The sequence below is a fragment of the Chaetodon auriga genome, chromosome 1 (assembly GCF_051107435.1).
Source record: "Chaetodon auriga isolate fChaAug3 chromosome 1, fChaAug3.hap1, whole genome shotgun sequence".
NCBI lineage: Eukaryota > Metazoa > Chordata > Actinopteri > Chaetodontiformes > Chaetodontidae > Chaetodon > Chaetodon auriga.
Window position 1 is genome coordinate 31,224,268 of NC_135074.1, and position 24,941 is coordinate 31,249,208.

Below are 24,941 nucleotides of genomic sequence, written 5' to 3' on the forward strand. Positions count from 1 at the left end.
TGTTCCAGCTCATCCCAAAGGTGCTGGATGGGGTTGAGGTCTGTCAGGTTGTTCCACACCAAACTGGGAAAACCATTTGTCTGTTGAGCTGCATTGCACGATTTTAATCCATGACTTTTTATACAGTGCTGGAAAAAATCTGTTAAGTAAAAATATACCAAAAATATTTGAAATACTACAATTCCAGTACAAGTCCTGCGTTTAATTACTATCAATTAAATGTACTTAAAGCAGAAAAGTAAAAATACCCATTAAACAGATAAAATGCCGACTGTGAGTGATAAGAGTTTGTTTTACTATTCATATGTAGGTTAACAGTGTCAACGGTTCAATGAAATGTGTGGATGAGAAAAACGCTAATGTGTTGAAGCAGGTGTTGTTTGATGCACTGGAAAACAATGAGATTTTCTTTTCTAATTATAGGTTTTTTTTTTTAAGTCTGAAATCTGCAACGTAAGTCATAATGAAATCTGTCAACTAATTATCATGTAAGCACAATATTTACCCCTGAAAAGTAGTGGAGTAATGGTAGCAAACACTGTAAATGTTCTATAGAATTAGATATTTAATAATTTAATATAGATTAAAAATTAAATATAAATAAATGTCTTCATCAGGGAAGACTCAACCACAGTCTTCACTTGGCTGCAGTTCGACTCATGTGGGTTACAGTCTGACAGATCCAGGTTCAGGCCTCATGTGGACTCAGCTAGTAAGACTACAGAGGTATTTGTACATGAGTATTTCCATATTATCCCATTTCTGAGAAGAAAACACATTTATTATGTATTAAGGTAAGTGCATTGGAAATATTGTACTTTTTACTCCATTACATTTATGTGACAGTTTCAGTTACTACTTACTTCTCAGATTAATATTTTATATGTTGAAACATATGATCAGTTTAATAAAAATATATTGTTATAAACGGCACAACCCAACAGCATATGTTCACCTTAGTAGACGCTGTTTAGAATGAATCAGTCCTGAATACATCATCAGTGTAACTTTGACTGGAGTCATTTTGCATAATGAGTACTTGTACTTTTGATATTTAAGTACAATTTGTGGTATCGTTATTTTTGCTTAACTAAAAGATCTGAGTGCTTTCCACCTCTTCAGTCTGATGTGTTTTACCTGTAAATGGCTGAAAATGATGGTTACAGGTGAGACTGTTGACTTGAAGGAGTGAAACACCGCCCCCTACTGTCCCACTCAGGAAATGTATTTGCTAATATCTCACAGGCTCGTTTGGCCTTTGTGTTTATCTGAATTATCTTGAAACGAACTCGGATAGCAGTTTATCTCCTCTTCGGTCTGTCTGGAGCTTCTGGTCTGACCTCCTGCGTGGGGCGGCTGTAGCGGCAGCGGCTCCGCTGCGACAGCTCACTGCGAGGCGGTTTCCGGTGTCCGTCCGTCTGCAGGAGGATGGCGTCCGGCTTCCACCGCATCCCCTCCACCGCCGGTCCTCCGAGTCCCAAATATCCTGAAGGTTGTCGACCTCCGCCTGAAGACGGCAGTGAAAACCATCGCTAAGCTGCTTGAGTAAGTTACCGCGGTTGTGTTTTTTGTGAAGGATCGTTTTTGCAGATGTGCGGGGCTCCGCTCCAGAAGCTGAATTTTCCCCCGCAGCTGCGGGGAGGCCTAGTTTGATTTGGGGTCCGTTTTCAGTGGAGGCTCGTATCAAACATTAGACCAGTCGACGTTATTGTGGCCTTTCATAAAGCGGCGTCTCAGGCGAAGCGACGGTTGCTTGCAGGCTGCGGTGCTTCTGTCGCTTTTGCCTTGATGAACTTAAGTTAATATCTGCAGTTTTTAGCGCAACAAAACCGCCGGTTTTTATGTTTTTTTTATGAGACATGGATGGTTATAATCTCAAAGGAAGTCCAGTGTGTAGCAACGTTAGCTGAAGCTAGCTGCTAGCCGTTAGCTGCTAGCTACGCCGCCGCAGCTGACAAGCTAACGTCGGGTAGTTGCATCCTGGAAGAGACACTATCAATTAAAAACCCGAAGGAAATGATATTTATCTACAGCCAAAGTCAGAGAGAGCAGAGTCGATATCACGAAGCCATTTGCATCACGCAAAGTGTAAAATACGCGTTTTGTAAAGATGGAGCCATTACGTGCCCGTTTAGCGTTTCAGGAAATAGACTGATCCTAAATTCTGGTGTTGATGGAGCTTTCTCTGGGGTTATTTTTGCGGGTATCCATTTAGGAAAGTGCCTTGGGTCTGTGCATGTCACCACAGTATCTGCCTGCCAAGTAATACTGTTTATAGAGTACTTTTTAGATTCGTTTCCTGAATAACCCAGGACCAAGCTTTAGGCCCGCGGAGCTAACGTTAGTTTGGTGGTTTGTTTCAGTTCTCTCACCGCAAACAGGACCTGACAGCCAGCAGTCACTCACACATCAGTCTGACCGATCAGCGTCTTTCCCTCCTGAAACACAAACCTCAGTAAACCACACAGCCCTTCAAGCCAGCGCTGCTGTCTCTTTCGTTATTTATGATGGATCGTGTCTGACAGCTCATCAGCAGTGTGCTTTAATATTAACAGCCTGCACTGTGTGCGCTCATTGAAGTAACATTCTGTGCATTTGAAGTTTATTTAGTAAGATGTTGTTTGTGTTTATTCCTTCAGGTTTTCTCACCTGTCTCAAAGGACCTGTGTGAACACACATACAGCACACAGCCACTCTTGGTGTGCTGCTCACCTTTTCTAAAGCCACATCCACCCTCTCAGTTTGGCACTGAAGCCCAAATCATCTGCTGAGCGCTGAGTCCCTGCATGTGGAAGGATGACAGAGGCGTGGCAGCAGCAGCAGCAACATGCGGTGGCTCCACCCTCTGTTGTGCACACGCTCCCCCAGGGAACTGACAACCCTCTGGGATGCGCCGTGTACGGAGTTGTCTTGCAGCCAGATGCGTCCCTGCAGCAGCCCCAGCATGGCCAGCAGCTCTCGGTTCAAGCACAGCAGGCCTCCTTGCAGGTAGGGGGCGAGAGGGGGCACAAGTGTGGGGCCTGCGGCCATGACATCTCTCACCTGGCCAACCCTCACGAACACCAGTGCATGGTGAACCAGGACCGATCGTTCCAGTGTACACAGTGTATGAAGATCTTCAGCCAGGCGACGGACCTTCTGGAGCATCAGTGTGTGCAGGTGGAGCAGAAACCTTTTGTGTGTGGTGTTTGTAAGATGGGCTTCTCTCTGCTCACCTCTTTGGCGCAGCATCACAATTCGCACGGCAACGGAAACAACCCCATGAAGTGCTCCATCTGCGAAAAAACGTACCGGCCGGGTTCCGGAAACGTCACCCCGACCTCGTCAGCGGCCAATCCTCAGCAGCCCTCCACTGGCGAGACGTCCAGTGGCGGCGCGGCGATCAGTGCCTCATCTCCCCCTGCATTTGAGGCCTCTGCACCAGACAGGCCATATAAGTGCTCGGTGTGCCATAAGTCCTTCCGGCATTTGTCAGAGCTGACCCGCCACGAGAGAGTACACACTGGTGAGAAGCCATACAAATGTGACACGTGTGACAAAAGCTTCAGCCAGTCGTCACACTTGGCGCACCACCAGCGCACACACAGCTCCGAGCGGCCGTACAAATGTGCCGTGTGCGAGAAGAGCTTCAAACACCGCTCTCACCTCGTGCGGCACATGTACGCTCATTCTGGCGAGCACCTGTTCAAGTGCAATTTGTGTGAGATGCACTTTAAGGAGTCGTCTGAGCTCCTGCACCATCAGTGCCAGCCTGAAGGGGAGAGACCTTTCCGCTGCGGTTCCTGCGGGAAGAGCTTCAAGCGCCCGTCCGACCTGCGGCAGCACGAACGCACCCACTCGGAGGAGCGACCTTTCCAGTGCGAGGAGTGCCAGATGAGCTTCAAACAACAGTACGCTCTCGTACGCCACCGTCGCACTCACAAAAATCCAGCTGATCGACCCTTCAAGTGCAATCTCTGCGATAAGGGCTTTCTTCAGCCATCCCACCTACTTTACCACCAGCAGGTTCACGGTATGGAAAGTCTGTTCAAGTGTGCGTCCTGCCAGAAGTCTTTCAGCCAATCAGGAGAACTGCTGAGGCACAAATGTGGCGGGGAAGTGGAGAAGCCCTACAAGTGTGACGTGTGTGGCAAAGGTTACAAAAAGAATTCGACGCTGCAGCGCCACCAAAACTCTCACTGCACAGAGAAGCCGCTGAAATGCTCGCTGTGCGACAAGCGCTTTGTGTCGTCCTCCGAGTTCGTCCAGCACCGCTGCGACCCGACCCGCGAGAAGCCGCTGAAATGTCCCGACTGTGAAAAGCGCTTCCGGTACTCGTCCGAGCTGCAGCGCCATCGGCGAGTTCACACCGGGGAGAAACCTTTCAAGTGCGCCAGCTGCGACAAGAGCTTCAAGCAACGCGAGCACCTCGCCAAGCACCAGAGCGTGCACTCGCGGGAGACGCAGTTTAAGTGTGTGTGGTGCGGCGAGCGTTTTGTTGACCTCACGGCTCTGCAGGAGCACACGGTCCAGCACACTGCGGAGGGGGAGAGTTTCCCTGAAGCTCCCTGCATCCCGTGAACTGAACAGCTCTTCAATCCTGGGCAGCAAACGTGACGCTCGCCCTCAAAGCAAGCGTGCCAGCCTCCGCTCGCCCATTTGTAGTTTATAACACGCACCTGCTAATTATGTTTAATGGTTTTTAGTAATGTTAAGACTCATCCTCATCCTTTGTTGAGTAAATGGCAAAACACCTCAAATCAACAGGCGATCGATCAGGACCCCTCGACTTACTTTGGAACGCGTGGAAAAAAACTTGAACAGCGTGAAAAAGGCGTTTAATGTAAAATGTGGGAAGATCTTGGTTTTGTTTAGTACCGAGTGTGGGACCTCGTTGTGTGGTTGCATGTGATTGTCTGTTTTGTAACTGTTGATTCTGTTGAGAAAGATGCAAAGAAGTTGCAGACAGTTGTCAGATGTGTGTGCTCATGTGTAAGCTCCTCTGAAATCCATGTGCCTTTTTTACCCACCACTCATTCTGTGTTCTGTTCGTCTTCATGTCCAGTATAGATGAAACCTCCCATCCGTTCACAGCGGCTGGCTTGTGCAGCAGTATCTTTTCACATGCTAGATCTTAGGTAGTATCATCTGTTTGTGCATGAATATTTATCACACTTTAATATCACTGTTGTATTATAGGTTTGGTTCATTTAGGAAAACATCCTAAGAAGATGAAGAAGAAGAAAAAAGTGGATTTGTGAAAATGTATAGCCTGTGTCCTATGAAATCTGTGTTGTTGCATCTTTGTATTAAAACAAATGACATCTAGGTAACTAACCCATACCTATCATGTCATACAAACACTTGGCATGTGCAATAGAACATGCACAATGTAATATTTATGACTACTGATTCATGGCATAGTCTACTCTGTTATATTATAGATTGTGTGTATACGCTTATGTAAACATTGAAAACTGTATAGTGCTTCTGTTACCTGCTTTTGTATTCACCACGAATGAGCTTGCGGTATTTTGCAAGCACTTTAGTTTCAGTTCCAGTTGGATCGTGAGGTTTAACCAGATAAGACTCCTAAACATATGCTCACTTGCCACAAACTAGCTGCAGTAGTTACTGTGCGATAGATCTAACAAATGTAATATTATTTTTATTTTATTTTGAAGAATTGGCCTTGTAACATCCTCACAGGATTCTGGCCTGCGTCTGGTCCACGCAGACGTCCGGCAGGTGAATCCAAGTAGCCTCAAAGTTGCGATTTATGTGTTGGTTTATGCCGGGCATAAAGTAAAATATTTGTGTACTTTAGTTAACTGTGTGGGTTTCTATATTCTGTACAATCTTTGCAGTATATTTAAAAGAAGGGTTTTGGAGTTTAAAGACGTCAGGCAGAGGGGATTAGAGTCGGGGTGGGACGGGACGGGACGGGGGCCGTGTGGTTGTGCCATGGTTTAAGTCCGGTGAGTCTGCTTCAAAACGAGTGGAACGAAGCGTTGGATTTACACAAATCAATATAGACTCCTGTTCATACTGTATACAGACAATTAAAATAAACCACCCTTATGAAAACAAAGGTTTCATCGTTTCTAACTCTGCTGCAGGTGTTTTGTCCTGTTAACTTAGGATTAATTTCATGTTCTCACTCATTTTACAATGCAGGATTTTTGTTTAAGTTCTGCTCTCACTGCTGGTTATCTGTCGTGTCAATCAAGTCAAACCAATATTGAAATTGCATATATATTATATGAATTATTTTTTAATACAGTACATTCATATATTCGTACCCGGATTTATATTTTATTCTCTATATTTTCGGTCACTGGCAGGTTGCAGGTCACTGACACACTTGATTTACTTCCGGGTGATGTTTACCGCAAAAAGGAAGCCCATCCTGCTAACGAACCGCTGCTAGATGCACCACCACCACCACCCATCTGATGAAATTATTAAGTCACAGATTCTGCTGATATTTCATACATTATTAATAACTTCAACCCTGATGGTGCTGCATCGTTTTACGGAGAGCAACGTTCCGCTAACGAGGTGCTAACGAGCTAACGTTCATGTCGGGCGGACTTCCTCTGAGCTCGGATATTTCTGCGACGAGGTTAGCCGGCTAACTTTAGCCCCATTATTGTTTTGACATTTCAGAAATGTCGGCACTAATAAGTAGTCCGTAGCTCATAACTGTTTTGTGTAATACAGGAATTTACAATCTACACGAATCTGTATTTCTTCATTTAAGGTTGCATTTTTATTATTTAATGTTTAGCTAAATTAAGTTAAGCTAGGTCACCGTAAGTAAGTGCTAGCTTGGTGCTTTGATGGTCGTGAATGATGCTGGTCCTCTCAGGTCTGTTTGAATGTGGAAATATCTCGCGGAGATTGTTGTTAACTGGTCTCGTCTCAGTGTGAACAGCAGCTCTCTGCTGGTGAAAAAGGCCCAGAAGAGCCCGTGTCGTGACGGGCTCCACATGCAGCTTTTTGGGCTGAAATAAAACGGTTTGTGGGCTTTGTGGAGACAAACGTGATCCCCGCCTGAGACAGAAAATTAGACTCGAACCAGGAGAGTCTCTCTGTTAATCTAGTCCAGGTCTGACAGATTGGTCTGCTCTCATAACCGAAATCACTATTTTTCCTGTTTATACTGGTTTTTACAAACGTGAAACTGGGTTTTAAACGGTCTGCAGAGGATCCACGTTAATCTGGTTCAGGCTTGTCATCTGTGAGCACTGTAGTGTTTGGACTCCACCTGGACTGTCGTGGTCTGGGTGGAGGAAATGCAGTGAAATGGCCATTAAATAAAGGTTTGAAAAGAGGATGGAACAAATGCGTTAGAAATCTGAAAGTGGATTTGAGTTTCTTTGTTAATCTAGTCCAGGTTCAGGGTTTGTGGATTGTATTTTGGTCACAGGTGGCCCCTTTTTTCTCGTCTTCAGGGTCCATGTTTGTCACGTGTAGGTCTGACAGGTCTCAGGTTTGTTCTTGATGGTGAAAAGCAGTGATACTGTCCTTTTTCAGAGTAGAGTTTTCTAAAATGTGACAATGGGATCAGAATAAAGTGGCGTGTGGTCTCCGGCTCTGACAGGATTCAGTATCTCACACTGACTGACTGGCTGCTCGTTCTCTGTCACACGGTTTTTAGAGTTTCTCGTCTCCATGTGTATCTGGTTTAAGTCTGACAGCACTGCGGTTTTTCAGGTCGTCCTGGTCTGACGTGGGCCTGACAGGAAAAAGGCAGCAAAATCTAATACAACAAGTTTGACAAACCACACAAAACCAAACAAAAAAGACTCAAAGCAGCGTGACAACAGAGAATCAAACAAACAGATCTGCAAAGATTAGTTGATTGAACAGTTAATTGACTGGAAATTAATTGGTAACTATTCTGATTGATTTTATAACAAAAATGTCAAAGTTTCTCTTGTTTCATCTTCAGAGACGTTCTCATACATAAACAGAAAGTAAATATCTTTGGGGTCTAGTTTGATGCTTGAATTAAAGCAGTTTGATTCCTTCACCTCAGGCTGAGGGAGAGTTTTTATCATTTTACAGACCAAATGATTCACGTCAGATGAATCAATCGTGGAATTGTTCGTTACTTGCAGCCCTCCATCGTCAGCCTGATTGTTTTTACATCCTTTTTAACTGCACCTCTGTCCTCCGTTCAGCCTCTTCTCTCTCCTCTCTCCTGTCGTCATGCAGCTGGCGGGTCTTCATCCCATCCTGCCCATCAACATCCTGCTCAGGGGCTTCACACACTCAGTCATTGTAGCTCTGTCGGTCTGCACAGCAGCTGCGTCAGACCGGCCTGACGCCTTTCATCAGAGGGCGCAAGCAGCCAAAGCCCATGGTAAGCACAGCACAGGCGTCTTAGAGCCGCATATTCTGGAGAGTCGGTGCGCTGCCTTCCGGTATCGAGCCAACAAGTGTTCAGAGGGAGGTGAAGGTCCTCGACACGGAGCCTCAAAGCTAGCGATGCCCGGATCCACACCGGCCAGCAGCAAGGCTCGGGTGTACACCGACGTCAACACACAGAAGAACCGAGAGTACTGGGATTATGATGCACACGTGCCAAACTGGAGGTACGGCTGTTACGCTGCCTTAAAGCCATTCGGCTCCTTCGTCTCTTCAGGTCACAGTCGAGCGTTTTACAAAGCAGACTGAATGGATGCTTTATTATCACACATTTAATCCTGTTTAGTGTTAAACTGTTGGTCAGACAAAACAAGCAGCGTGAAGAGATCACATCAGTCTCTGCAAACATTTGACCGTCTAAAAACAGATTCACTGAAAAATAACTGAGAGAATAGTGATAATGAAAATAATTTAAGGCTTAAAATTCCCAAACAGGATCTTCTTAGGGCTGTAAGTAGTGATGCTTTTCACTGTCAATGAATGTTTTGATTAGTTTTTTGATGTCTTCAGATTTTGTTTCACCATCAGTTTCAGATTTTGGAGAAGCTGGAAGCAGAGAATATTTGGTGTTTTTTGCTTCATACATGTCTTAAAGGAGTCGGCAGATATCAGAATTGTTGTCTAATTGGCTAACAGTTTTAGCTCATCTTCTCGCTGATGATTGATCAGCTGTTTTAGAAAAGCAGATGTTTGTTGTCATGGTCTTAAGTTCACTTCCTTTGTTTCTGCTCTTTCTCAGCAATCAAGACAACTATCAGCTGGTGCGTAAACTGGGTCGAGGGAAATACAGTGAAGTGTTTGAGGCCATAAATGTGACCAACAATGAGAAGGTGGTGGTGAAGATCCTCAAGGTGAGCTCCTTATTTGAGAGTTTCTCGCCTTTCCTCCACCTGGCAGAGCTTCCACAGCCTCTCTTCAGTGTCTGCTTGTGCCTCTTGAGGTGTTCTCCATGTGTTACGTCAGTGAGGACTGTGCTCTTTATTTCCTCTCACAGTTTATGTGACTAGGACTCTTGTTAGAAGTGCACTTATTTTTAGGCTTAGCACTAAGACTCTCCCTGCAGGCAGGCGGTGCCCCCACCCTCAGCAGGTTCAGCCCCTCACAGTTTTAGAAAAGTTAGTTTCATTCATCCGTCCGTCGAGCTCCGTCAGGTCTGATGGTGTTGACTCACCAGCAGCGCTTCAGAAGATCTCTGCAGTATAAATACTCGTTTTTTCCAGCACAGCGTTCTTCTGGAACGAGTCTGGTCAAAGTCTGTGCATTTGACAGACTGAGAAGCACTGATGGATGACGCTGTCTGAGACAAACTTACTGTCAGTGAGTTTAAAAAAAGGATGCTCTGAGGCTCCGCATCGCTCCGTGGAGACGCCTGCCGGTCAAGTGGAAAAGGAACATTTAATTCTTGCGTGTCCTACAAAGAGAGATTAATGGCTTAGAAAGGTATGTTGAGCCTGAAGTCAGAGTTTTCGATGTCACACAGGTGGCTCTCATTTAACCTGGAGGTCCAGTTCACAGCTTCAGATCACCATTAACTCTTTTCCTGATGATATTCTCTATGAGCGACACACTCTGGGCTGAGAGTTATATATGCAAACCCACTGAAGCGTACGTGAGTAATGTCACTGGGTAATTACAGCACTGCGCTGAGGTCTTCGGCCACATTCAGCTGGTGATGCAGAAAATCTTATATCCTGTTTGCTTCACTTGATTTGAACAGTTTAAGCAGCAGATCATCCAAAGAATGATGAGCAGCGCTGCTTTTGCTGTAATCATTCAGCTCCCCGTTAAAACGACCTGTTCTCTTTGCTGAAGGAGTCAAATGAGTCACCAAACGCCTCTTTTCACAGGAAGGTCCAGAGAGCCCGATGAAGAAAAACTGGGTTAACAGAGACACTTAATGACCACCGTCGTGACCCCGTTATCTCTGATTGGAGTTTTAGATCATGTTAATCAGCAGACTGTGGCCAGCTCACTTCGTAGTACACCTAGTTTTGTATTTGTTGAGAAGGATTTGTAATACTGCACTTCAAATATTCTGCCTTCTGTGTGTTTAGGCATCAAGCGTTTGGTTCCCTCTGCAGTACTTTATTTAATCTTTTGGTTATTTTAGTTACATTGAATGTTTGTCTTTATTTCAGCCCGTCAAGAAGAAGAAGATCAAACGGGAAATCAAAATTCTTGAAAACCTGCGTGGAGGAACCAACATCATCCGCCTGGTCGACACGGTCAAAGACCCGGTGGTGAGCCAGAGTCCTGCCGTCACTTTAATGCATGTCGGCATGCCAGCTGTAGTAATCCACTTGTGTGTGAGTGTTGGTGTGTGTGTGTGTGTGTGATTGTGTGTGTGTGTCCATGCAGTGACAATGATCACCACCGACCTGCTGTTCTCCTCAGTTAAGCCTTGTGTTGTCCTCTCTTTGCAGTCCAGAACACCAGCGCTTGTCTTTGAGTGCATCAATAACACAGATTTTAAGGTACTTAAGTTTGGCCGACATCATACATGCTGAACTACCAGCAGAGTTCCCATTCATGCAAAGCCATTGATATCCATTATTAATAACACAAATAACCCTCCAGTTAATGTTGTACATGCACAGAGGCCTTTGAACTGCTGACACCATGAAACTATTGACTGACGTCTTCATGTGGTTCCACAGGAGCTTTACCAGAAGCTGACAGACTATGATATCCGTTACTACATGTATGAGCTGCTCAAGGTACGAACATCTTGTTTACATCGCCCCCAGTCTTATGGCTATTTATAGATCTGTTTAAAGACCACTTTTAAAATCAAACATGGTGCCAAACCTGCTGCGAACGTGACAGTGAAGTTGGTACGTCGGGGTCGTTCAGAGGAATGACCTCCTGTGATTGACAGGAAGCAGAGTGTAACGTAATGCTCGTTTTGTTCAAAGCAGCATCAGTAAAGTGCAGCTGTGGCTCAGATGCTGGTTGTCGTCTGCAGTGCTGAATCGCTCTCTGTCTCTTCTCTAAGGCTCTGGACTACTGTCACAGTATGGGGATCATGCACCGGGACGTGAAGCCCCACAACGTGATGATCGACCACCAGCTGAGAAAGGTATCAAGAATTATGAAGTACATGAATCAGGGTTTGCTCACAGGATTTGTGGAGACCAAAAACAGAGCTAGAAGAGAGTAAAAGTCTGCATTATCTTTGAGTAACATATACGATTTTGTCCGTATCAGATGTTTTTTTAGAGGACAGTTCATAAAGGCACCAGAGTAAAGGATGTATTCATTCTTACTATTTGTTTGAAGTCTTTGAGTTTCATATTATGATTCCAGCCAGGAGCAGTTTAACGTGTCATGTAAACCACTTTAATGTGTATTTCCTCTGTGTCACAGCTGCGTCTTATAGATTGGGGTTTGGCAGAATTTTACCATCCCGCTCAGGAATACAACGTCAGGGTGGCCTCGCGCTATTTCAAAGGCCCCGAGCTGCTAGTGGACTATCAGGTACCTGCTGCTACAGATCGCTCTACTCCGAACACCCCTCCATGAGGAGTTTGTTTTCTGTACAGTCTCTGGTTTCCTTTGAATAATTCCATCGGTGTCTGATTTGTCCCCCCTCCCCAGATGTATGACTATAGTCTGGACATGTGGAGTCTAGGCTGCATGTTGGCCAGCATGATCTTTCTGAAGGAACCATTTTTTCATGGCCAGGACAACTACGACCAGGTAACGTATCCTCCAAAGATTATGATGCCATTTCTACCTAAAATCAGGGACTACAGATCAGGACAGAAATTTATTTGCTTTGACATATTGACACACATTCTCAAATAGCGGCCGGGGCCTTTATTTACCTCAACTGCAGAGGATACAAAGCGTTCATGTGAAGCAGGCTTATCTTAGAGACGGGCTTTATTTCTCATCCTCTGTTTGATATTTGAGGAGTGTATTTGGTCATAGTTCAGTGTGAGTCTCCTTGTTTTCTCATCTGCTCCTGTTTGCTGTTAAATGTTAGTTACTGAATGTTGCTGTGAATACAAACAAATCCATTTCAAATTAAAAGGCCTCTGGAGTCTTAGTGGAGAGAATTCATTCGTTTCTTTCAGTACTTCAGGCTCGTCCCGTCTTGCAGCACGTGAAAATACTGTAATTGTCATGAGTCTGTAACTAATGTATTAAATGTGCGTGTGTCTTGTCCTCCAGCTGGTCCGCATTGCGAAGGTTCTCGGCACCGATGAGCTTTTCGGTTACCTTCACAAATATCACATAGAACTGGACACTCGCTTCAAAGACCTGCTGGGACAGTGAGTATCAGCAGAGAGCGGAAAAGGGATCGTTTTCAGACTGAAATCGAACAGCTACTCAGCAGAAACTCATTCAGATATTTTGGTCTTCAGTAACTTGGTCTCTAACTGCTGAGCAGGCGGTGTTCACTGGGCTTTAGAGCTTGTTTGCTCGAACAGCTGCTTTCTGCTGCTGAACAGGAACTTTTTGGACAGGAAGTTGATGAGCCTGAACCGAAACAGTGAAGTTGTGGGCAGCAAAACCAAAACAATGAGCTGAAAGATGCTGAACAGTTCTGCAGTCTGCTAATAATTCTCTGTTTGTTTGCCACTATGAACGACTCCTTTCACATGACATACAGTCAGTTGATCCACTGTTAATATAAAAATAATGATTAGCTCAGTCAGGTTAAGTGTGGGTCGTTTGTTTGCAGGCAAACACGGAAGCGCTGGGAGCAGTTCATCCAGTCGGAGAACCAGCACCTGGTGAGTCCGGAGGCTCTGGACCTGCTGGACAAGCTGCTGCGCTACGACCACCAGCAGAGGCTGACGGCAGCTGAGGCCATGCAGCACCCGTACTTCTGTGAGCACCACACACACACTGGCTGTCAAACCACCGGGAACATGTTCAAAAGCATGAAAAATGGGGTGCAGGCAGTTACTGTTAAAGGATGTGCGACAGTCGTCCACAGAATAGCAGAGAGCTGAAACAGTGAGACGTGGATGTAGTGAAGCTTAATTGTCGGGTCAGTAATCTGGATTGAACTTCAACAGATTTACAGGAAACTTGAACTGAACTGAAAAACATGCAGCAGCAGTGAACTGATATTAGAGTGTTTTTGGAGCAGGTGAGGAAGCTAAACACAGAATCCAGGCTAAAAGCAGCACATCTGCCAAACGCAGGAAGGACAGCTGGCAAAAATGTGAAAGTGCAAGTTAACAGGATGATGGTGTGACTGCAGCATCGCTGGGCACAGGTAGATCTGACTGAAGGCACAGCTGTGTGTTCAATTCAGGAGTTACTTAGACGTCTTCTCGTGACGTGTGTGACAGCTTTAGCCTGATTCTCAGCTGCTGAAAAATAAATATAGAAACATAATTCAAAGCAGTAAGTAGGCTCCTTTCATATCGTATGAGTAGAAGGTGTTCGTGCTTCTTCTGAAGCTGCCTCGTTAACCCCGAATCCTGCCTCATAGAACAGGCACCAGCACGAGACTTCGCCGTGTTTACGTCATTTACCTTCTGCTCGTCTTTGTCCTCAGATCCTGTGGTGAAGGAACACGCAAACGCCAACACAGACGGCACAAAGGCCATAAGCAGCTCCAATGCAACATGATAACCAGAGAGCAGGTAATGCACACAGCACGCGCCTTTAAAACACAGACGCTCGTTTTCTGGTGTTGAAGGTACAGATGGCCAGAACTAAAACGGTCTTCACACACATTTTTGTGGGTCTTGGATTATTGTTTTCACCCTGCTAACATGTCTAAAAACCAGCAGATGATCAGCGTTTCACCTCTGATTGTTTGTTTTTCTACTCCGTCCAATCAGGAAGAATCTTTGTTACCTCAACTTGTGACCTTTTCGTGGCAGAAACTTCTGCCTCCACACCAACAGCCATACTGGAGCAAGATGTCAATTTTGCAGCATACACAAACACGCACGGATTCAACTTCTCCCAACAAAACCCGGAGAATCTGCGCTGCTCGGTCCGTGTCGCAGATAAACCAGATCTGAAATCAGACCTGAACCCCCTTCCTCCTCCTCCTCCTCCTTCTTCCTGCCCCCCCAACACTCCCTTCAACCTGTTTTTGAAATGAGCAAATCGACTGTTGTTGGATCAGTATCAAGCCGGTGTTGTGCTGTAAAGACGTTTGTCCGTTATTACGATGCTGTGGCGACCTGAGATCCAGTTCCAGGTTTTAGCACTGAGTGGCATGGAGGCTCTTTTCTGCTATGGATAGAACAAAAGCTATATTGAAAGAGAATAAACCATTTTTATTTAAAGACGTGTGTGTTGGACTTTTATTGTCTCAGGACTGATCGGAGAAGGTGAAACTCTGCCTCCTCTGATATCAACGGACGAAAATGGACGGACGGAAGTTTGAGTCGATTTCAGCCAAACGAACTTAAAAAATAATCATTTTAATTTCTTTAATCTATCCATTCATTTTATATACTGATATTTCAGGCCCAAGTCAAGTGAATTTAAGCTGGGATGTATTGAAAAATGTTGTATGAGAATAAAAATAACTGTAGATCAAATCATCGCTGCTGGTTTTCCATCACTTTTCATAGTTTGGCTGTGAAACAAGTAATATATTCTATGAGGTATTAAAAGGTCTTCATCAGTCTTACATTTAACTTGGTGAAACCTGCAGAAACACTGAACTTTTCCATCAGTGATCTCAAGTTTTGCAACAAATACAGATATTATTGTGCAAAATGCTTCAGCAGAATAATTATACGTTGTCCAAAAAGACTAAATATAAAATCTTTGCTGACATGAAACACGAGTGCCTCCGTGGGTTTAACGTCATGGTTAATATTTAGGTGACGTTAAATACAGGATATGATTGAAGAGTGATATTAAATTAGCCAATAACTTTTCTTACATCATTACTCGTTACCGTGTTGAAATGTTCTCACACATGAACGTCTTTCTAATTATTCTCCTCGTATGTGCCGACCACAGTTTAGCTGTAAAACATAAACTGACCAAACTAAAACGCTTTCCGAATGACCAGAGACCATTGAAGCCTCTGATGTCATCAGTCACATGATATTCTTCCCATGAAACAACGAGCTTTACAGGAGAGAAATATGAGGCGGCAAACTGGACAAAAGCTGAGCGAAAATTTCGAGAGGAAACGGTGATTCGCACCTGAGAAAGGGCGAGTTGCTGTGAGAGGATGAATTCAGTTGGAGATGGTTCAGAAATGAGACGACGCATCTAAAAAGTAACTTCCTGTGTCTGTGTCGTGGGTTTTGCACTTGCCCCGCCCCTTTTCAAACAGCTGCATGCTATTGGACTTTTTATGGAGTGACAATAGGTTGTTTGCAGTCACGTGACATTAAATTCAGATGGAGGGCAGGAAGTGAAAACTGCAATGGATTTTTTTAAGAGCGTGAAGATTTTTTTTCCCCTGTGGATTAATGGAGCAGCAAACTTTGACGCTTACATTATGGTTGTTGGCTAGGCTAACCACTCGCAAAGGTCGGGTGAAACACCACTAAAGACGTCAATCATTGCTAAACAAAAAAGAGTACGTTATTTACGTTCAGCTGTCTCATGTGAAACCGTTAACACTGATTTAATAAGTGTTAGTCGTGTTGCTTGTAGCTATGACTTTAAATCTATCACCATAGATTTAAAACAACAGCTAATGTTACAGCATTTCCACCGTTATCCGACTCAGCTCCTCCCTCCCGAGTTAACAAGACCCTTATGAACGACAACTTTTGGTACTCAATAAAATCTCCTCATAGTTCCTTGGTTTGATTGAGCTGAGCAACCGTAAACAATGCAAAACATCTGCATTTTGAGTGTGTGTTATAGTGTTTCCTATGCAGAAAATCATTTCCTGCCCTCTATCTGGAGTTCGCAGCACAAAAAAAAGTTGTTTTAGCCTGAAAACACCAGAGTTAGTGAGTTAAAGCACATTTGAAAAACAGGACCCCGGTCCTCGTTTTGGTGCCACATGAAACAGACCAGAGAGCTCATTGAGTGTGTGTACTTTTTAATAAATAAACTGGAAATTTAAGGTGTTTTCCAGAACATAAAACACTTGTGCAACATTCGTGCTTTACAAATAGGTGCATTCGTTTAGGCGAATCCAGGCCGAGGTTGGTGAGGTCAGCTGAGGACAACCCGCTCAGACTTAAAACATATCTGCTTACCAAATGGCTGAAATTGTAAACACAGCAGAGGAAATTTCAATTACATGTTCATCTTCAAATCCAAGTATTTAAAATGCATCACAGAAGTAGAATTCACATTTTGGTCAAGTGGTTTTTATCCAGGTTAAAAAGTGGGACTACTGATGCGGTTTATCCCACATCCTTAAGTAGTGACCTGGTTTTAATTCTGCTCACAGACGGCTTGGCCCAAAATGAATGCCCTGACTGACATCTGAAGTTTTAAGTGTCAAACACAGTAAAAAGCAGCCTACAAACACACGGCTAGCTACAGCAGATGAGCTCTACACCCATCGAAGGCACGCCCACAACGCCCCGCATCCTCTTCAGCCAGTCTGGATGAGGAACTACAAAGACTGGCTGCTTCTCAAACAACCCAACAGTGTTAAAAATGCCACTTTGGCACTTCATCTACATGTTAAAGGAACAGTTCTACTTCTTGGGAAATTCAATCATTCATTTTCTTGCATAGAGTTAGATGAGAAGATCAATAGCATTCTCACATCTGGCTATTAAATATAAAGCTACAGTCAGTTGTCCAGTTCATAACTGGTTATATGTGGGATTATTTCTTGGATGGGAAACAGTCCTGCACATTACCCGTCAAAAAGTGGCAGATTGACTGTACGCTAAGTCCCGCCCCCCTTAGTGACTGTTGCTATGCCTGTGGAGCTTCACATTCTGCACACCTGCACTTTAGAATGATAACAGTGGCAGGTTTACCATAGCAGTTCTTGAAAATTTATGATTTCAGGCAGATAAACAAAAACAGTTTTTCATTTTTAACGAGTGACCTTTGATTGTGACGGCTGAAAAGACAACTGTCATTAGCAGATTGTATCAGATCACTAATTTAGCAAATGTTAGCTCCATAAATAGGTTAATACGCCTTCTCCAGCTGAATCTTTTTAAGATGGGAGCCCTGTAAAAAGAGTTAATGCACTTGATGGCTGCATACACAATATTGTGCTAATAGCCTGATGCTAAAGCTACATGTCCAAGGCCAAAAGTCAGCATCCTCACCAGCCGATCATCCATGTAGAAAACATGGAAATAAAGAAAGAAAAATATAAAATCAAACTCTTATTTCAGTCTAAGATAACCTCGTTCACTTAGCTTACATACTTTGTATACAAAGTATGTAAGCTTTGTATACTTTGTATACAATACAAAGTTTGTTCATGATGTTGTCACTTTTAAGATGACGTGTTAAAGGGTTTTTAGTACAGGGACTAACTGATGTGTTTGGCAAACATTAACTCTAACCTGGGTTACCAGTTTGGCTTGGGTTGCTGAGCGTGAACTTTCCTAAATCCAGCAAAGAGCAGGACAGAGCTGCTAACATTAGCATAAACTCAGATAGCATTCAGGAAATACCTCACTTTTAGTTGATGTTCTGGTCGTGAACACATCTCAAACTAATCAGTTAAGAGCTTGCTCTTTGCCTTTGAAGGTAATGCTCAGTTGCTACTGTGAATATTAACTTGTTCGCCATACATGCTAATGTTAGAGCAGACAATCACACTGTTAATCTGTTCCTTACGCTCGTGGAGTTTTTGGTTTTGAAAGTCTCAACGTTGGCCTCAGCTACATACTGAACACACATCCATCAATCTTCTCATCTAACTTTATGCAAGAAAGCTAATTAGCTTTTAACTTCTCCTTTAACGTTGCAAAAGAAAGTTTGGTTGCTGCAGAGGGGGGAGCTTGGGGACGGGTCACATCACAGTAGCATATTGATATCAAAAGACCACCAAGGACGCTGTTAAGACAGAAACAACACAGCTGATTATCTAATTAATAACACTGATATTTTAAAAACCACCCTGGGGAATTTTGTAATACTTGACTGAGTCCACTGGCACTTGATATATTAAAGATTCATGGTCTCAGTTGTCTTCCTCAGGGTTTTAAACGACGTGTCCTTGGTGTCCTTTTTGAAATGCAAACAATCTAAGGCATAAAACAATGTCGTCTAAAAAAAAGGTATAAAGCTAATACCAGAGACATTCAGTTTGTTCTCTTAAAGTAAAAAAAGAATCTTAAATAATTGCATAAATAAAGCGTGTGATTATGAATGCTTGTACACGACATGTTAGCAGAGTCCTGTACAGGCGCTGGATGCGGTGATTATGTGTGAGTCTACATATATATGTTGGTTACATCGTAGAGTTGTAGTATTGAGGTAACTTCATAGTAGGAGTAAAGGCGAAGGGGGCGGGGGGCACTTGAACTGTACTCGGCTCTGTGAAGAAGCCACATAAACATGCACTGGACAAAAGTGAAATGTAGATAGAGGTGTTAGTGTGTACGTCCCTTTTGTTCGCGTCATTCAAGTTTTAGAAAAATCGCCCGAATAAAGCATCAATAACACTGGATGTTTTAAGTGATATTCAGCGCACCACGTTATACAGTCTGTGTACTGGCATCCTTCACCTCTTGGACTCGGGTGGTGCGGGGTGTCGGGGGCGGGGCAGGATGGTCAGGGGAGCAGACGTTGCAGCGCTGAGTCGTCCAGTTCGTTGACGGCGACGATGTGATCCAGATGTTGCAGGTACCGCTCCTGGTCTCGCATGAAGTGTGGGATTCTGGTCCGTGGGAAGACCGCCAGCTGCCTCAGCCTCTCCACGTCCTCATAAGACACCTGCAGCAGGAAGAAGGAGTTTACCTGGACACGCAGGGGAAACTCCTCCAGGGCCTGACAGAAGTCTACCGCAACACTCATATGTCAAAGAATCAACACCACCGTGTAGAAGTACTCTGTTATGAGTAAAACTGCATTTTACTCAAGTTAGTATAAAGTAAAAAAAGTAAAAAGTTCTCATTATGCAGAATGTCCCGTGTCAGACTTAAATAAATATTCATTATAATTACTAATGAATCAGTGTGTGCATCACTTTAATGTTACAGCTGTGAAGGTGGAACTAATTTTAATGACTTCCTATGAAGCTGTGTAGTTTGTGGATTAATACAGTTCTATACAGTTGTCTCTTAACTGAAAATATAATAAAACTTTGATTCCAAAAAAGTCTGGATGTGTTGTGTTATTTGATGCTGTCTACACTGACCTTGCCTAAAGAAGTCAACGTCTTGAAGTCAATGGTCCTTCGATGCCGAAGGATTCGGAGGATCCCATCCAGATAAACCTGATCTTTACTGAAGCAGCCTGAGACAAAAACATGCAGCAGACAGGAGGGTTTAAACCCCAGGTTTGGACTCTCAGGCTACATCGACCCTCTGCCATGAGGTTGTACCTGCAGATGTAATTCAGGCCTGACTAAAACACTGCCAACTCCCCAGAATTCAACATCAAACAAAGACACACAAGTAAAGGACACTGGTTAAAGATACAAATACCATCTTTATCTGTCATAAAGTATGAACTCTGTCACTGAAAACTAAATGTGGTTTTAAGAAAGATCAGTGTGTTGATGACGATACGTGCTAAAATTATGGGACAACCATGTTAATCATGTTAATTGAACACCAGAATGAGTTATTTTCATTTATTCATTTATGGCAGTATTTTTTCGAGCTCTGAGCAGTATCCGCAGACTCTCAGACTCCAGGTACAGTCTCCACCAATCACAGGGCAGGACAGGAGCTATGTTGCCTGTGAGGCAAAAAGTTTAAGGATCAGGAAAGCATATTCATGTTATTTAGTTTTTTCCCCTTCTTTGAAGAATGCCTGACTTCACGTGCGCTGTGTGTGTGTACAGGTACTGCTCCTGTTGTAGGTACATAAATCTGTTTACATACATTGTGGGTACTCGCCTTCCTTTTGTACGTCATGAGGACGTAAGTCATTGAATTTTAAGGTGAAGAATTGGGTTAAGGCTAAGGTAAGGATTTACATCCCCTGGTGTGAGTGTGTATTAGTATTGTTGTGGGGAGATATATCTGTTTACATACATTGTGGGGACTTGCCTTCCTGTTGAACGTTACAGGGACATAAATCATTGAATTTTAGGATGAACACTTGGGTTAAGGGTAATGTAAGACTTTACATCCTGTGGTGTGTGTGTGTGTGTGTGTGTGTGTGTGTGTGTGTGTATATATTACTCTTGATGTGCAAAATACATCTGTTTATATACATTGTGGGGACTTGCCTTCCTGTTGTACGTTACAGGGACATAAATCATTCAATTTTCGGATGAAGACTTGGGTTAAGGCTAAGGTAAGGCTACATCCTGTGTGTGTGTGTGTGTGTGTGTGTGTGTGTGTATTACGCTTGATGTGGGAAACTGGTCTGTTTATATACATTGTGGGGACTCGCCTTGCTGTTGTACATTATAGGGACGTAAATCATTGGATTTTACGATGAAGACTTGGATTACGGCTAAGGTAAGGCTTTATAACCCACGGTGTGTGTGTGTGTGTGTGTGTGTGTGTGTGTGTATTACTCTTGGGAAGATATACACTGTGGGGACTTACCTTCCTTATGTACATTAAAAAAAATCATTAAATTTTAGGATGAAGACTTGGGTTAAGGCTAGGGTAAGGTTTTGTGTGTGTGTGTGTGTGTGTGTGTGTGTGTGTGTGTGTGTGTGTGCGCGCTCACCGGGCTTCGAGGTGTCCGTCTGTCCCCTCTTGGCTCGCAGGCAGTACTCCCAGCGGACGTCCGGGTCCTGGACGAAGCGAGCGATGTGGCTGAAGAGCTGGCTGAAGCTCATGCTGGTGGCGTTGTACACCGTGTAGTAGAGCAGAGCGGCGCGCCAAAGGTAGGGCTGTTTCCGTAGCAGCACGCTGTGCAGGCTGGCCAGGCCCTCCTCTGTGGGATTGGCCGGTTTGAGGCCAAACTGCTTCCTGCCTTCAGAGGTGGCCCACGGCTGCAGGTTGTTGTTCACCCCTCGCAGATAATGTGTACCTGAGGAGAGCACAAACATCAATACAACCAATCAAAATGACCAGAATGATTTTATTTCACATTTCATTTATCATCATTCATTTATTATTTTATCTGATCATTATTAAATTTATCTGTTTGTTTATTTTCCTTTTATCTGATCGTTATTCATTTTACATTCATTTTCACTGATCATTATTCTTTATTTTACTTTGATTTTTTCTGACCATCGTTATGTACTTCTTTTCATTATTATATTTATTTTTTATATTGAAGTGATGATTTAAATACAAATAACTATGTTGAAAGAAAACCAAACTTTTTGTTTAAAATTTTTTTCTCATTGATGGCTTCAGATGGGAAAAGCTGATTTTAATGTTAAACTCTGTATTTATGGTTAAGGATCATTTTCGTATGAAGTGCAGAGATTTCATAGTGAATATTTTTTAAATGATGACTGGAAACTTTTGCATCTCTGGTGATTTATCGATCACATGACAGATCAATGCTTTGTATATGAAGAAGCAGCCTCAGGCAGCATCCTGATGAAGCCAAACTGTCTGAAGTCGTTTGGTGAACGAAGCGGAGTGATGGACTGAAGAGGAGCGACATGATTTAATTATGAAGCCCGTCAGGATCAAAGAGCAGCAGCTTCTACGAAGAGCTGCTGTTAGGCAATAATATACAACACTCATAAAGAGAGTTATCGATTGACGGAGAGGAAACATCAAGTTCTGCTTCAGCCTCATTACCTCTGTCAGACATCAGACGAGTTTAAGAGGAAAACTTCACTTTGTAAACTCACAGAACTCGACCGAATCTTTGAGCTTCAGATCTTATAAAATACTACGGACCCTCCACCCTTCACCGTGTGTGAATTCAACATCTGACGCTTGTGTTAACGTCTGATCTGCATCTCGCGTGTGATGAAGGTTACCGATCTCGTGTCTCAGCATCCCCTCCAGCCAGTGCTGTCGAGCTCCGGCCAGGTTGATGGTCAGAGTGGGACGACAGCTCTCCACCACCATCACCGCCTGAGACAGCAGCTCGTCAGACAGACGCACCACAACCTGGACACGCACACACACACACACACGCACACACAGAAAGATTTACTTAACAATAAAAACAACAACTCCCATAATGCCATGTTTTAGGATTGAATGTTCTGGTGAAAGTCACCAGGTTCAACTTCCATAAAAAGCAGTATAAGTATACAAAATGAGTAAAAAATGAGAGTTAAAGAGTTAAAATATGCTGCTTATTGCCGAGCATATTGATGACTGATGTGGGCTAAGGTGAGATGGAGCCTTAAGACAGGTAAGACTGCTAGAATGGCATTTTGCCATGTTGTCTCTCTCACTCACACACACACACACACACACACACACACACACACACACAGACACAGACACAGACACAGACAGTGGCTGAATTCCACTTCAGTTTCAGGGTCCTGGTCGTATGCTGGCTCGCTGTCATCACTTACTGTCTTGATGTTTTTAGTAGTTTTCCTGCTCAGACATGTCAAACTGTCTGAGAGGCCTGTGATTGGACAGCTGGTGCACAGGTGAGTCGACCGTGTGTGTGCTGCGTGCTGCTCTGCACTCACCTCTCCCACACAGCCTTCTTTCTGCAGGTATTTGCGTACAGCCGCCCAGACTTGACTCTTAGGAAGGATGCTGCCACCCGTCACCTCCTCAAAGTTCTCGTAGGAGCCAAACTTCCTCAGGACGCACTCCATGATTCCAACCGCCTGCAGAAAACAGAAATCTCATTATCATCATCATCATCATCATCACGTGAGCTCACAGGTGACTCAGGTGTGTGAGGTGCCGTACCTGCTCCAGGAAGAGGCCTGAGCCCTCCCTGTACTTCTCCAGCACACTCCTTGGCTCAGGCTGAGCGTACTCGAACTGAGGCTCATACTTGTAATCGGACTGGAAGAAAGTCCGCTTCTCCTGCTCCAGGTTCAGAGGCCTGAGGGCGACCAGCAGGCAGGGCCTGGAGGGGGCGGGCGGCGTCGCGGCCCCCGGCCCCTTCGCTATATGTGGCATGGAGGTGGCTGGTCGCATCTGGCCCCTGCCGGCCCGGAGCCCCAGGGAGTAGTTGACCGAGCAGGTGCTCTCGCTGCGGCGCATCCAGCCGCCCGCGCCCAGGCTGGGGCTGGTCAGGCTGCGAGCCGGGGGCGAGGGGGCGGCCGAAAAACCGCTGCGCCAAGGAGGCTGCACGATCCGCCTGTCCGCCATCTGCTCCTGAGACCCTCGCAGGCGCTGGGGTGTCATCTCCAGGCTGAGGGGCCGGCGGAGCGGCGGCCTGGACGCGGCCCCGCCTCGTGATGATGATGATGATGACCGCCTCTCTACGCCCTGGCTGCTGTTCGTCTGGGCTGGAAGTCCGTTGTGGGACACCTTCCCCTTCTTGGCGACATTACTCCTCTTGGCCGCCGCTTTGGCCGCTGAGCTGCTGGTGGTTTTCGGCGGATCTGCCCGGACGTCTGGCACCAACAGGTCCCTGCTGCTCCCAACACTTTCACCCTCAACCTGATCCATGAAGACTTCACCTGAGTCCAACACCATCACCGCCGCCGCCGCACCTCCACCACCTCCAGCCCCAACACTGCTGACAGAACAGACAGGTGGATGTAAACTGCTCGCTCTGGTGGAGGTGATGTGACTGAGCTGCTGAGACAATGAACGGCAGCAGGTCAGAAAGACTCAGACAGATGGACAAAGAGACATCAGACCATCAGGACATCTGAGTGTCTGCAGGCTCCACTGAGCGTCCAGCTGACGTTAACTTATGATGAAAGAAGAAAAACTGGCACTTTAATGTGGAAATCTCCACAGAGACACTGGAACAAACGGCTGACATGAAAGTTCACAGTGATTCATTCTGAAGGAGACAAACAAGAACCAGGAGCCCTTTAACTCCCCGAACCAACAGCAACTCCCGCAAATACTCACCGAGCAGCGAGTCCCGGGACTTCCGCTCAGCTTCCGTCGATTTCAGCCGTTTCATTCACTCATAGCGGCCGCAGCTCCTCGCAGTCCGCGCGGAGGAGCTGTGTTTTAGCGGAGGACGGTAAAAATATGCGGGTAACGGTTCGCAGTGGAGCGGGGCCTGAGGCGCCTGCCCGGGCCGGCAAGGAAGCGGCGGATGTGTTGGAAGATATGACGCCATACGCCGCGTGCGACGTGAGTGACGCTCCCCTGCGTCATGACGTACAAACGCAAGGGAGACGGAAGCCTATAAATCTCAATCAGGGATTAATGTCCAGCAGTCTTCATGTCTCCATTATACACTCGCTGAGACAAAATCTGTTTTGCCAGCTTTCAGGCAGAAATAAAAGCAGATCAACGAGAAAAAAAACTTTTTAAACCATTAATTTAAAGATGTGATTTAATGCTGGGGCCAGCAAGAAAAAAGAGAAGTGACTTTACACATGGTGGGTAAATTAAATATAAAAATGTATCTGAAATAAAAAGCACTGAGGGGATAAAAAT

At 44.7% G+C, this 24,941-nt stretch overlaps 3 protein-coding genes across 6 annotated transcripts; 2 read left to right on the forward strand and 1 right to left on the reverse strand.

Moving 5' to 3' along the window:
- The first annotated feature begins 1,203 nt into the window (after window positions 1-1,203).
- Window positions 1,204-6,062, forward strand: znf319a (zinc finger protein 319a). Its single transcript, XM_076734748.1, has 2 exons — window positions 1,204-1,545; window positions 2,640-6,062. The coding sequence occupies exon 2, from the start codon at window positions 2,797-2,799 to the stop codon at window positions 4,558-4,560; it is 1,764 nt and encodes a 587-aa protein (XP_076590863.1). The 5' UTR covers window positions 1,204-1,545; window positions 2,640-2,796; the 3' UTR covers window positions 4,561-6,062.
- A 288-nt stretch (window positions 6,063-6,350) lies between these two features.
- On the forward strand, window positions 6,351-14,936 carry LOC143323121 (casein kinase II subunit alpha'-like). 2 transcript variants are annotated; one of them, XM_076734761.1, is made up of 13 exons: window positions 6,351-6,604; window positions 8,203-8,582; window positions 9,155-9,266; window positions 10,554-10,655; window positions 10,839-10,889; window positions 11,073-11,132; window positions 11,411-11,494; window positions 11,782-11,892; window positions 12,013-12,114; window positions 12,592-12,692; window positions 13,106-13,254; window positions 13,934-14,021; window positions 14,223-14,936. In XM_076734761.1, exons 2-12 carry the CDS (start codon window positions 8,476-8,478, stop codon window positions 14,005-14,007), a joined length of 1,053 nt encoding a protein of 350 aa, XP_076590876.1. In that variant the 5' UTR covers window positions 6,351-6,604; window positions 8,203-8,475; the 3' UTR covers window positions 14,008-14,021; window positions 14,223-14,936. The 2 variants fall into 2 exon arrangements, with proteins under 2 accessions (XP_076590876.1, XP_076590883.1); XM_076734768.1 differs by lacking the exon at window positions 10,839-10,889 and having other exon boundaries at window positions 6,371-6,604.
- A 2,698-nt stretch (window positions 14,937-17,634) lies between these two features.
- On the reverse strand, window positions 17,635-24,586 carry kiaa0895l. 3 transcript variants are annotated; one of them, XM_076734791.1, is made up of 7 exons: window positions 24,402-24,586; window positions 23,277-24,054; window positions 23,048-23,191; window positions 22,373-22,505; window positions 21,151-21,456; window positions 19,658-19,755; window positions 17,635-19,233 (listed from the first exon to the last, which is right to left on the reverse strand). In XM_076734791.1, the coding sequence occupies exons 2-7, from the start codon at window positions 24,012-24,014 to the stop codon at window positions 19,072-19,074; spliced, it is 1,581 nt and encodes a 526-aa protein (XP_076590906.1). In that variant the 5' UTR covers window positions 24,015-24,054; window positions 24,402-24,586; the 3' UTR covers window positions 17,635-19,071. The 3 variants fall into 3 exon arrangements, with proteins under 3 accessions (XP_076590906.1, XP_076590915.1, XP_076590896.1); XM_076734800.1 differs by having other exon boundaries at window positions 23,277-24,057; XM_076734781.1 differs by having other exon boundaries at window positions 23,277-24,116.
- Between the last annotated feature and the right edge of the window lie 355 nt (window positions 24,587-24,941).